This window comes from Macaca mulatta, chromosome 6 (genome assembly GCF_049350105.2).
Source record: "Macaca mulatta isolate MMU2019108-1 chromosome 6, T2T-MMU8v2.0, whole genome shotgun sequence".
NCBI lineage: Eukaryota > Metazoa > Chordata > Mammalia > Primates > Cercopithecidae > Macaca > Macaca mulatta.
In genome coordinates, this window is record NC_133411.1 from 23,082,046 (window position 1) to 23,095,522 (window position 13,477).

The 13,477-nt window shown below is 35.0% G+C and overlaps 1 protein-coding gene across 1 annotated transcript in view; it reads right to left on the reverse strand.

The window, feature by feature from the left end:
- Positions 1-3,459: 3,459 nt before the first annotated feature.
- Positions 3,460-13,477, reverse strand: part of CDH12 (cadherin 12) — a 485,928-nt gene continuing 475,910 nt past the window's right edge. Inside the window, exons 10-12 of the mRNA XM_028849358.2 lie at positions 12,712-12,829; positions 7,736-7,987; positions 3,460-4,626 (exon numbers count right to left, since the gene is read on the reverse strand). Coding sequence (XP_028705191.1) covers positions 4,127-4,626; positions 7,736-7,987; positions 12,712-12,829 — 870 coding nt within the window. The 3' untranslated portion in view covers positions 3,460-4,126. The remainder of the gene's footprint in view (positions 4,627-7,735; positions 7,988-12,711; positions 12,830-13,477) is intronic.

A 13,477-nucleotide genomic window follows, 5' to 3' on the forward strand; every position in this document is an offset into this window, starting at 1 on the left:
TATAAGGCCTGTATATTGACATCTTGTTTTAGGAATTCCCATTTTTAATAAAATAGTTATTGAAACTCTTCCAAGGATTTCTGTATTCAATAGCACATCCCTTCTAATTTTTTCTTCCTATCCTTTGTTTATCCTGTTTGGCTCAATATCTGGGCCTAATTATTTTAACATTTTTTTTTCTCTCATCATATGTACACCTCTGCTTTTCAATCTTGCAGAAAAATTTTGACATTTGCACCTAGGAAATGTTTGGCCTCTTACGTGGTAGAAGTGGTGAGTTTTAATGTATAATTAATCCAATCCATGGTTCAAAGATTCCTAATATTTATAATACGCTTTAAGGTTCTCTATGATTCTCATAATTACATGTAATCAATATTTAAATGATTTAGTGAACTTCATGAGATTGTAACAAGAATTTAAGAATCAAGACATTTTAGAGGAAATGTATACAACACTAAGTTCAACAAATTAGTTTTGCCAAAGAAAACAGAACACTGGGAGGCTAAGGAGCTTGCCTCACATTTCTGGTGAGAATTTGGTACAAAAGCAATTTTGGATTATCTCTAGTATATCACATTGTTGCACTCATATGTGTTGATCTAATACTTCATTGAACACAATTAAATGTAACATTTTAAAATATATATAAGTAACACACATGTTACATATAATACATACATATATACTTCCATAAAAGTAAACATGCAAGGCAATAAAATTATGGTTTAATTATTATTAATAGCCAAAATTCCCCATATAAGTTCTAAACATTTTATAGTGCTTAATGCTTAAACGAAGGTCAGTAATTTTGTTATTATAAAATAAAACAGAACCCAACATATTGCAAGTATTGAAATATTAGGCCTAGTGTGATGTCATAGCATAAAAGATATCCCATAATACTTAAATTTATGAGCACCAAAGACCTCTTTTCCCCATATCTCTCCTCTGGTGTCCCGTTGTATCTGAAATCATTTCTATTCATTTTTTCCCCATATATTTGGTTTGTTTTGTGTGAGTTTTAAACCAAGCCAGTTTGTAAAAAAGAATATGTGATGAACATCTCTGTGGTTGATGTGGGCTGAATTGCATCTCTTCGAAAATCATGTGTTGAAGTCCTAAACCCCAGTAACTCACAATGTGATTATATTTGGAGATAGAGCCTTTACAAAGGTAATTGAGATAAAAAGAGCTCTTATGGGTGGGTCCTAATACAGTATAACTGGCGTCTTTTTTTGCTTATGTTTTTGTTTTTGAGACACAGTCTCACTCTATCGCCCAGGCTGGAGTGCAGTGGTGACAATTCAGCTTATTGCAACCTCTGCCTCCTGGGTTTTAAGCAGTTCTCTCTGCCTCACCCTCTGGAGTAGCTGGGATTACAGGCGCCTGCCACCATGCCCAGCTAAATTTTGTATTTTTGGTAGAGACAGGGTTTCGCCATGTTGTCCAGGCTGGTCTTGAACTCCTGACCTCAGGTGATCCACCCACCTCGGCTCCCAAAGCTGGGATTACAGGCACTGTGCCCAGCCTGGTGTATTTTATAAGAAGAGAAATTGGGACATGAGTAAGCACAAAGGGACTACCGTGCGAAGACACAGAGAGAAGATGGCCATGGGCAAGCCAAGGAGGGACTCCCAGGAGAAATCAACCCTGCCAACCCCTTGATCTTGGATGTTTTGCCTCCAGAACTGTGAGAAAATACGTTACTGTTAAGTCACTCAGTCTGTGATATTTTGTTATGGCAGATCTAGCAAACAAATGCAGTGGTGTGGCAAAAATAAAAGCCGGACGTACTAAAAAGTATTCAACAGTTTGGTGAAAATAAGATCCTACCTATTTCATATTTTTGTTCAGCATCTCAGCCATGAGGTTTGAAATGACCCGCCCCTCCCAAGTTTTCTCCATGCTACCATTGCCTCTGCTAAATGACCGCATGCAGAGGCAGTTAGATTTCCTACAAAATGCAAAATGCAGCAATTCCTGATGGGAATCTTTTTGTCTACCAGAAGTAATCTTGCATGGTAAGCTTCTTCAGGGGTTATGCATCACTCCATAGCAAATCATGGTGCTAAGGCAAACCCAAAAATTGTCCTAATTTTTCTCTCCAGGATAGTTATGGCTTCACCAGCTTTTGAAACATGTTATGTAAATACTTTCCCAAACATACTGTAAATTACCACACTACATCAATATTATAATGCAGTTCTTAGGGATAGATAAAGGTAAAATTGGGATGGGATAGAAGAAAACAAGTTCATCAGCCATTCCTGAGAGGGAGAAAATGAGAATATGGAACTGGGAGATATCAACAAAGAAATGGGGAACGCGAATTCAAATGGCCCCATTGCCACAGCATAACGAGTAGTCAGATCATTTTAATGGATGCATTTATAAATGAATAAAGGTGAATATGATTTTCTTGTGTTGTCTATACTTCTGCCTGTTTTTCCCATGTGTGAATTTTTAGCTTCAAAACCTTGCAAATATTAAATATATTTATAAGTATTTCATAAACCCAGCTAGATATTGACCGTATCTTCAGGATGGACCAATAAGTAACTTCAATTTTTTCATACATATAGTGTCAGTATTACAGTAGTCACTTAAGCAGTTATCATATTCATAGAAAATGTATTATTTTATAATTAGTTTGCATATTTTTATGTTTTCCAAGCTAGTGTGCAATCTGCTTGAAAGTGATGTATGTGAGTTTAGTTTACTAATGCGCTTATAAAATCTAATATTACTTAGAAATTTGCATCAAATTAAAAAGTTCTTTACAGGGAATTTGTAAGGGATAATTTACATTAAGATTTTTGTAGATGAGAGAACAAAGAGGCAACTATGAGCTCCAATATGATAATGGTGTTCACAAATTGGAAGTCCACGTAAGTAAAGTAAGTATATTAGCTGCCTGAAATTGAATTTGTGTTCATTTTAGGATTCAGTCATTGGTTTGAATTTTTTAAGTCCTCGACAGTTTATTTTTTCAATAATGTATAACAAATATTTTTAGACATCTTATAAATCCATCCTCGATTATTTGATATGTATTTTATTTTGCTGCTCATCAAAGAATCACTAGATTGTAAGAAACTCTGAGAAACTGTGCAATGAATTTCTCCTTCCAAGCTTAAATGAATGGCACTTTTTTCTTCTAGGAATTTTCATAGAAACACAACCTGAAATTATATCTATGACTAAAAGCTGAATCTGGTGACTGTTAAAACCAATTTTCCACACACCAGTACAATATTAAGCAAAACCAATATTTATTTTAATGTGTAATTTGAGCCCTGAGGCCTCTCTTTATAAAGAGGAATATTTTTTCTTTTCTTTTTTTTTTTAATTTGATTTTTTTTTGGAAAAGAAAGTAACATTTTAATGAACAGCTTTAATGTGAACTAATGTTAAGATCAAACATCGTTTCCAGAATTCGGGACTTACATATTGAACTTGATATTTTCATATTTATTTCAATTTTCTGAAAGGATAGGATAAACATACGTCTTAGCATACGGTTTAAAAAAGAAAAAGAAAACCTTTTGGATTAGAAGACGGTGGAGATCAGGAAGTGTTCCTTTGTTCTCAAAAGGAATGAGGAGAGTCAGAGTGTCGCTATTGCTTCTTGACATAAGGACGTCTTTGTTTTATGTCCTCTTTATTTCTGAATCCTGCAATACCATCACAGCAGAGTGCACTGTACACCGCTTTAAATGATAAGAGTTTCAATAGGCACTTTAGTGGAATTAAGAAAAATCTAACACTCTTCCACCGTGATGCCACATAGCTATCTTCGTTCTAGGTTGTCATGTCAGTAAATTGTATTGAATAGGCCTGAGCTTGTCTCAGCGTGATTGTGAAAAAACCAAACAACAGAACGAAGCAAGTACACGTTATAGGATGTATCTCGTGTTGGCAGAATAAACCAAAACTGACAATACGATTAATTTAACAACTTGCTAGAAACCAGATAATCAAAGGAATCTTGTCCCAGAAAGTCTGTGTGTGTGTGTGTGTGTGTGTGTATGTGTGTGTGTGAGTGATTTCTATTAATATTTGTGTTTCTTTTTCTTTTTTAAAAATCTCCCCTCTCGGTTGTATTTTAGCCTTCACGACTCCCTTAAGTGACTTTATCAGGGTTATAACTCTCTTCTTCGCCAAACATGTCTGCCAAGACTTTAAAGCGGGGTCCCCAGTCCGTCAGGTAGTCGTAGTCCTGGTCAGCTTCTGTGGTGAGAGAGTCTATAGAGCTGAGGGACTCGGCCACGGACCCAGTCCCTTCGTAGGCATATGTGGCCAGTGAATCGTACGGTGGGGCAGTTGGGTCCACATCATTTTCCTGTAGCCTTTGATGAATGAAATCCCTTATGTCTGTGTTATCTTCCACGGGTGGTCTCTGACGAGGTAAACAGAGAGAGTCTGGTTTTATATCCCTGCGAATTTTGTTCTCCTCAATCACTTTTGGGTTTCTCAGAGCCCCGATGTCGAAAGCCTGGGTATCTTCCTCCCCGCCTCCTTCATCATCGTAATGGATGACGTTGTCTCTGATGTCTTCTTTAGAGGTCATCAGGCTATCTTTTTTCTTCTGCCTTCGCAGCGCTACATACAGTACAACTATGGCTGGAACAAGACAAAAATTGCAATTTGAGAATAGAAAGCAGATAGGACATTTCATCTCTCCATAAAAATTAAAAATGATTAGGGGTGGCTGAGTTTCGTTAATGGCCTCCAAGTATTTTAGGGTCAGGTAAAAGTGTGTGTTGCAACAAAAGAAAACATGAAATAATAGTTATTCCACTCATACAGAAAATTGTTAGCACTAATACAAGAAAACTTGAATATTATCATCTATAAATAAGACTATCATTCATAGCTAACTTCCCAATTGGAACATTCCTTATTTTAAATTAGAAATTCATGTTTCTTACGCAATAAGCCCAAATCTTCACTGTGACAATTATTTTTATAGGCAATAAATAAGAAAGAGAGAAGTAGAGGAAAAGGAAAGATGGAAGGAAGGAAGGGAAGGGAAGGGAGGGAGGGAGGGAGGGAGGAAGGAAGGAAGGAAGGAAGGAAGGAAAGAAGGAAGGAAGGAAGGAAGGAAGGAAGGAAGGAAGGAAGGAAGGAAGGAAGGAAGGAAGGAAGGAAACAAGGAAAATATAAGGACTTTAGTTTATAAATCTTACAAACTAAAGCATCGATTTCATTTCTGTGTCCTGCCATATTGAGATAGTTTTTAAATCAAGAGCCTAGAATTCAGGTTACTTTCTTGAAACAATGTTTTAAAATTGTTAATTTATGTACTTTTATAATTAAAATCTCTCTCTACTTCCAGTTGATTTGAAACTCTCCGCTAAGTCAATGGTGTTTATTTCTTCTATGCATAGATACAAGTGACGACGTCAGTGCTCAGCTTTTCTTGTCATAATAACCCCTCTCCTCCATAGTGGTGTCAACAGGTGAAAGCTAATGTGTGTTTGGTTTACCATAGCAGAGTCTGGAAGACACCTGTCATAGAATTATAAAGTAGAGAAGAATGCATAATGATAAAATTTCATGTATTCTCTCTTCCTCCAAAATTAGAGATGGACTAGTTGGAAGGAGAGAGGAGATCCATGTAGAGCTTCTGTACAGTGGGTCTTGGGGAGATGTTTAGCACCCTACACTCCTCCCACGGGTTTATATTCTCCTCTCAGAACAAAGGACACTATTGTTTGTTCCTCTACTGAGTATGTGAGAGACTGCAGACCTCATGGAGCAGTCCCATACATAAAATGAGTTCAGAATCATCATGGCTGAGAAAGAAACTAGCTGGATGTGTCTGAGGTCCATTTAAAAGGGATCAAAGCACCATAACTCTGTGCTTCTTCTCACCCCAAAAAGGATATGAGAATGGCTGAGAACAAGCTAGTAGACCTAAAGGAGTGTGACATTGGTCAAGGAGGTCAAAGATTAGACGGATTTTTACGCAGACCTTATGGCTGGACAAAGAGTGTCAATATACACTGCTGTATACCAAAAACTCACAATGCCTAGAATAGTGCTGGAGCTCTGTGGATACTCAGGAAGTATTCGGATAAATGAGTGGCAGGTGGCAGTACATGATAAGGATGACCTGAGACCTGAGCAGATTACTTGCTACAGTGTATGATGGCCAAAGAGGCCAAAGGAGAACATCCTGAACATACCAAGCCATGTTAGGTTGATACTATCGACCCAAATAACAAACCGAAAGAGTTTCTCTGAAATAAAATATATTTATTTGGAAATAGAGTATAGCAATGAGAATGTGAGTGCCACAGTAAACTATGTGTGTGTTCAGGGAGATAAAGGAAGACAAAGGTTTTTAAAGAAAAAAATGAGGAGGATACATAATTGTTTTAAATAATTATCCTTGACTACAAAGATTAATAACAAGGGTGATGCCAGTGCAACATTGGACAGGCAGTTGCTGGGCAGATGTCCTGGCAGAAGTGATTTTGTACAAGGTTGTGATGGCCTTTGTGTGGGGCCGTGATTTTTACAGTTTTTTTCATTATCAGGCATATATGGGTGAAAACCCTCTCTCCATGGTCTTCTCTAGCTCTATTTGTCAGAATTTTCTTAACATTAGTGACTCCATTTTGATTCTGACAACTTTCACAATATAGAAATACTCCAGGACTCAGCTACAAGTGAAAGAGGCATATGAAAGAGAAAAAATTCATTTGATGTTAAACATCTAAATGATCTCATTACATTTCAGATGTGAAAATATTACTTGGAATATGTCCTTAAGGTTTATCTTAACACAAAGAGATGCCCGGGATAATTTATTATGAATTATAAGGAAATAAAGAATACTTTGCTCTGCACACCAAAGTTTCTCATGTGGAATTCACATCTACACCATGCCAATTGGACTAGAACTTCACCCTCCACATCAGCATGAGCTTCTGACTCAGGGAGTGCTCTCCACAAGCTACCATTTAATGCCTTACTCCGTGCCTTACATCCTACTAATTAATTTTTTTCTTTCCTAGAGGTAAAATCAGGTGTCCATATTTGTCAGATTATTTTTGGTTAATTAGTAAATATGCATATATAATTTGATTCCACAATACCCAGTTGTATATCTGTTGCCATTTGATTTTAAAGGAATGAGGTGTGATAGAAAATCTCTCTCTACTTTTGTGAATCTGGCAGTGGATTAAAAAATGGAGAAACTGAACAGAGTTGATGGAAGGGGGAACCCCCTAATAGGTTTATATTCAATCTCACCGAGATAATATAGAATACATTTACTTCAATGATTTTCCTTTGGAGTGTTTCCAGATATTTTATTCTGTTCTGTTCTAGTGGGAGTGGTTAGAATTTTGATGTAAGGAGATGCAAGAAAATGGAAGAATTACTTCTGGATGGCAGTTTAGACAGAAAAGACAAACAAATTTGAGGATTACTTTATGTTCTGTTTCTTTCTGTTCTCTCTTTTATTTTCCTTTCTTTATCTAACTGGAATCTGAGAACCATTGTTCATCAAGTATATTTTTTTAAAAAGATGATATCATCTCTTATTAGACAGCAGCAATTACTAGGATGTAAAACAAATTGAGAAGTTAGGTATGACATGTCCTTGAATAAAAGCTTGTTTACATGATAAATTGAGGAGAGAGATAGAGGAGAGAGAGGGGAAAAAAAGAAAGAGAGACCAAGCGAGAAAAAATTAACAATGATTAATATTGAAACCAACCTAAGAGTATAACAATGCATAGTAGAATTGCAATCAATGCCCCAGTGCTAAGTCCTACAGGTAGAAAAATTGCTTCCACATTACAAGACAGGATGGTGCCATCAGAGTCACATCTACAGACTCGAATAGTCATTGTGTTTGTGCTGCTCTGGACAGGGTAGCTGCTGTCTTCAATTATAACAGGGAGGAAATACAACTCTTGCTGCCTGCGGCTGTATCCATTTCTTCGGGTTTCAATCCCAGCTGTGTTGTCTACAAAACAGGACATTTATGGTAACATGGTTACTATGAGCTTCACTTCAAATCTTCAAGTTGGTATCTGCTCAATAGTAAGAAGCTCTTCTTGAATCAGGAAAAATGATTCTTATTTTCTTTATTTTTTTTTTCCCATTAGGAAAACTGCCAAAATATAATCAAAATAATCATTAGAGGAAAAATAAACATTAATCTTGTCTGGTAGGAGAATTAAATTTTCTGTTCAGAAAGATTATGGAATACTTTATAAGACAGAAAGTGAATTAAATTGATCAATTTGTTCCTGACATTGCAATCTCATTACAAAGTAATTTTGTAAATATTTTCATGCATAATAGAAAATATTAAACTATGAATGTAAATTATTTCACATAAGAACCTATTCTTTAAACTATATTAAAACCAATTGACTATTTTAAATTAAGAATTTTTCTGTCTACATGTTGTATATGTCTATATGTTTATAAATATATGTTATATATGTTTGTATGTGTGGGAATACTTTCAACTCTGCACATCAGCTGGAATAAGAAACATGGAAAGGAAAATAAGGTTTGTTAAAAACATTAAAAGTTGTAAACACCTTGAACTATAACAATCACTACTTTAATATAATTTAAAAAGTAATTCATTGTAATTCTGGTTAATTCAAAATCATATTTACTTGTAATAATGTGAGACAATAAAAATTACTACTTTTATATAAATGCAATTAATACTTCTATTGAAGGTGCTCTTTTGTATGCATTTTCTCTTTTATTTCTACACATATAAGCAGGAATTTTGTTTTATTCATAACAATATTTCATTTGTGTGTCAAAGTAACCCCTAGAAATGCTTTATTTTTAGAAATGTATCAATATGTAGTTTAGTATAGCTACGCATAGTACTTGAGAATAAGGTAAGATAACTTTAGAAAAGTGTACAATATGTTACAATTGTGCAAGTCTGTCACAAACATGTTTACTATTTCAATCAGATTTCATTTTTCTATTGGTAGACTTTAAATTAAACAACTGAAATTTAGGCAGGTTCTTCAGCAATAGGAAGCACCAAGATGAGAAAACTTTTTGGGATATGATTAGGGATGAACAAAAGGATATTAATTGAATCAAAATTTAAATATTAAGCAATTGATGGTTAAACACTTGAGTCTGTGGAAAAGGAACAGGCTAGGAGTGAAGTTCGTAATCTGAAATGAAAATGACTAATAGAAATAGAATGTCTGGTGTGTCTGCACTTGGGAGGAGGTAGGGATTTGGTATTCTTGAACTCAATGTATGTGTAAAATGGCAGCCTAACCCTTTTTAAAATGTTTATTTTCAACTTATTTATTTATTTTGAGATGGAGTTTCACTCTGTCACCCAGGCTGGAGTGCAGGGGATCAATCTCGGCTCACTGAAACCTCTGCCTCCTGGAATCCAAGCATTCTCCTGCCTCAGCCTCCTAAATAGCTGGGACTACAGGTGCCCACCACCACACCCAGCTAATTTTTGTATTTTTAGGAGAGATGGGGTTTCACCATGTTGGCCAGGCTGGTCTCAAACTTCTGACCTCAAGTGATCCATCCACCTTGGCCTCCCAAAGTGTTAGGATTACAGGCGTGAGCCACCACACCCAACCCAATTTATTATTTATTGAAAATTGATCATAACAAATTTATTGTGATATCTGTAGTGAGAAGAAAAAGACACACTATATTTTATTTCCTCTCTAAATGCTTTCTTTTCACTAAAAATACCTTACAAATCTAACTCATTATAAAACAAGGAACATGATAAATGGCACCTGAAATTTTGTGACAAGTACATGTTTAGTCCATGAGGAAGCACTCTGCTATGACGCAGTATCATCTGGTTCCCATTAACACGATTAATCTGAAGTGGATCTTTCAGCAAAGATACATTGTAGAAAATAGTCAACACTTGGGTTTGGTGAATGATGTGACTATCTACCTAGTTGCTGAAGCCTATGACCTGGAAATCTATTTTGTCTTATTACATGATATACACATATTGAAACTAGGGCATCTATCATGAAGTCTTATCAATTCTATTTCCATCCACTTGTCTCCATCCTCACAGTCAGTATCCTAATCTAAGGCTCTCACCCATTTCCTGCAATAACATCAGAACTAGTTTTATCTCCCTATGATATATGCTACATCCAAGCTGATTTCTCTATAATGTAAATATGAATATGTTATATTCTTGCTTAAACCTTTCAAAGACTACTAACATTATTGGTTTAAGTTATCTCCTGAAATAGCTTCTGGATAGGGTCACCATATGGTCCAGTTTGTCTTTGACAGACCTATTTTTTGTATGCTCTTGTGACATAACATTATTAATATTTCCCACTTTTTTATAAGTGTTTCAGTTTTTATGATAAAATATGTAGTCAGTCTCATTATAAATGACTTCAAGATTGGACCGCTGTTTCACTTACAGCCATTTCTCACATTGCATATTTTATTCAGCAAACCCTACTCAACTTCCTTCAGTGATAAAATGTGGAGACTCTGATTTTGTGGAGGCTGATTTTCTTTGCCTAATCATTGTAGCAAACTAATCTCTTCAAAACATCCTCTGATTCAATCATCATCATCACCATTTCAATATAATTTGTTCACTTGTTCTATATGCACTGAGTTTATAAAAATTTATCTTGTTATTATCGGGTTATAAAATCAGGTGTTTTGATGATTATTTTACGGAATATGGAAACTTAGAGGGCATAAAATACCCAAGGTTACAGACTAGTAAAGTCACAGATACCATTTAATACTCAACCTTAATATTTCTAATCCAGTGTCCTTTATATTTTGGTAATGGTTGTAATTGTAGCAGATGTAATAGCATTAGCAGTAGCAGCAGCAGTAGGAGTGCTGGCAATAGTAGTGGTAGTAGAAGAATAAGTGTACACCATGCAATACTTCACAGTCATAAAAAAGAATGAAATCGTGTACTTTGCAGCAACATGGATGCATCTGGAAGCCATTATCCTAAGCACATTGATACAGAAGCAGAAAACGAAATACCATGTATTCTCATTTATAAAAGGGAGCTAAACTTTGGGTACACAGAACACAAAGATGGCAACAGCTAACACTAGGCATGCCGAAAATGGGGAGAAAGGGAGAAGATAAAGGGTTAAAAAAAAACTGCTTATCAGGTTGCAGGTTCACTACTTCAGCAATGGGATCATTAGAAGCCCAAACCTCAGCATCATGAAATAGACCCATGTAACAAACCTGCACCTGAATCTAAAATTTTAAAAAGTAAAATTAAAGTTAAAACAAGTTGTATTCCCTATCATGTTAAATAATAGATATAGTCCACATTTAAAGTGTAATGTTTCTATTCTTTGCAGGTAGAATTATTTATCTGCAATTGTTAAGTGGCTTTTTTTTAATGACTAGAGTTTCATTTACACTAATGTGTAAAACAAATTTTACACAAATTTATTTTTAAAGAGTTTCATTCCTTCCTTTCCATTCATCTTTAAGTAGCAAATTCTCATTATAAACTATGCAAACCATGTCTCCCCCTCCCTCTAAATAAATAAATAAAAGTGTAAGTGTAACCATGATGGCACTGGTGGTGGCTAAAATGATCTTGATGGTAACATGTTTTAGGCATTTTGTTAAGGCTTTGAAAATATGATTTTATTTAATAAAAAATACTATGGGATTGACTTGATTTAGTAAAATTGTATACATTAAGAGTCTGTCATTTTGGTAGTAATGGAGCAGAAATGAAAACCTATATCATTTCAAATATAATACCTGCATTCTTTCAATTTATTTTTTATTTTTTATTTTTTTAACCTTTATTTTAGATTTGAGGGTAACGTGAAGGTTTGTTACATAGGTAAACATGTGTCATAGGGATTTGTTGTATGTATTATTTCATCACCCAAGTATTAAGCCCAGTGCCCAGTAGTTATGTTTTCTGCTCCTCTCCCTTCTCCCATCCTCCCTCCTCAAGTAGACTCCAGAGTTTGTTGTTTCCTTGTTCCTGTTCCCAAGTTCTTATCATTTAGCTCCCACTTATAAGTGAAAACATGCAGTATTTGATTTTCTGTTCCTGCATTAGTTTGCTAAAGATAATAGCCTCCAGCTCCATCCATGTTCCTACAAAAGACATGATCTCATTCTTTCTCATGGCTGCATAGTATTTATACACACACACACACACACACACACACACACACACACACACACACCCAACATTTTCTTCATCCAGTCTGTCGTTGATGGGCATTTAGGTTGATTCTGTCTTTGCTATTATGAATAGTGCTACAATGAACATTTGTGTCCACATGTCTTTATAATACCTGCATTCTTAACCTGTGCTGTACTGTGTTATTCTAATAAAACAGTTTCTAAAGAGCTCCTTATTAGTAAGTATAAGTAATGTGCATTTGGGACAAATGATATGTTTAAAACAGGGAAAACATTCAATTTCTCAGAGACTCTTTTATTTGCTTGACTCATTGAGAGACTGTCCACATTTACAATGGAAGCAACCTGCCTTACTAGACAGTCTATATAGATTAAATATTTAATTTACTACTTGGTATAGAATTTTGCCTTTCTCATATAAGGATTTCATATTTTCTGAAAATGAGTGCTTCAAAGAAAAGTATTGATTCCTCCCTTTGTGCCTTTTTACAAAGATACATGATAAGAGGTAAATTTTTCTGTGGTTACACTTACTTCTGAAGTCACGAACTGTAAAATTTGGTTTGATAGCAGCCTCAGGTGATAATCTAAAGGAGAATTGTTGCCCAGCAGGTGAAAGATCTCGGTCTGCAGCACTGACTATCTGAATTATCTGAAACAGAGTTGAGATTAAACTTGAAGTCGGTCGTCAGTTTCAAAGAGGACTTTACACACCAGGCTACTAAATGTATTTAATGAAACATGCAAGTAGACAGAAATGACACTTTTTGAGTCAATAACAGTAGGTCAATTATTTACACATAATTTTTATAAAGAAATTTCTAACATTTACAGGGAATAATGACAGGCACAATTACAGAACATGGGCTAATTTCAAATTGATACCTGCGTAACTAAAAAGGTAACCAGCATTAAAAATTCACACTAATAAGCAAAGTAAAATTAAAATGTACTTGCTTGCATTTTAAATTAGATCAAATAAATGCTTTCTAGCCTGAATATAAATATGCTTACTGAAAACAAAATCTCTGGTTATCTAAAAGCCCTTGTGATAGCAAAATTTTAGTATGAGTTATGTTTTGTAACAATGGTTCTATTTTCATAAATAAATAAAATGATGAGAAGGAGAGATATAAAAGCAGTATATCTGCTTTCATTATGTTTTTCTTCATTCGGTAGGAATACAAATTGTGTTTTCAAAGAATTTTTAAAAGAGTAAGCACTATCGTTCCTGTTACAAAACTTTTCCTAAATTGCTCCCATACATTGTGTATCTTACAGTTAAAAGCCTGGTACTTCA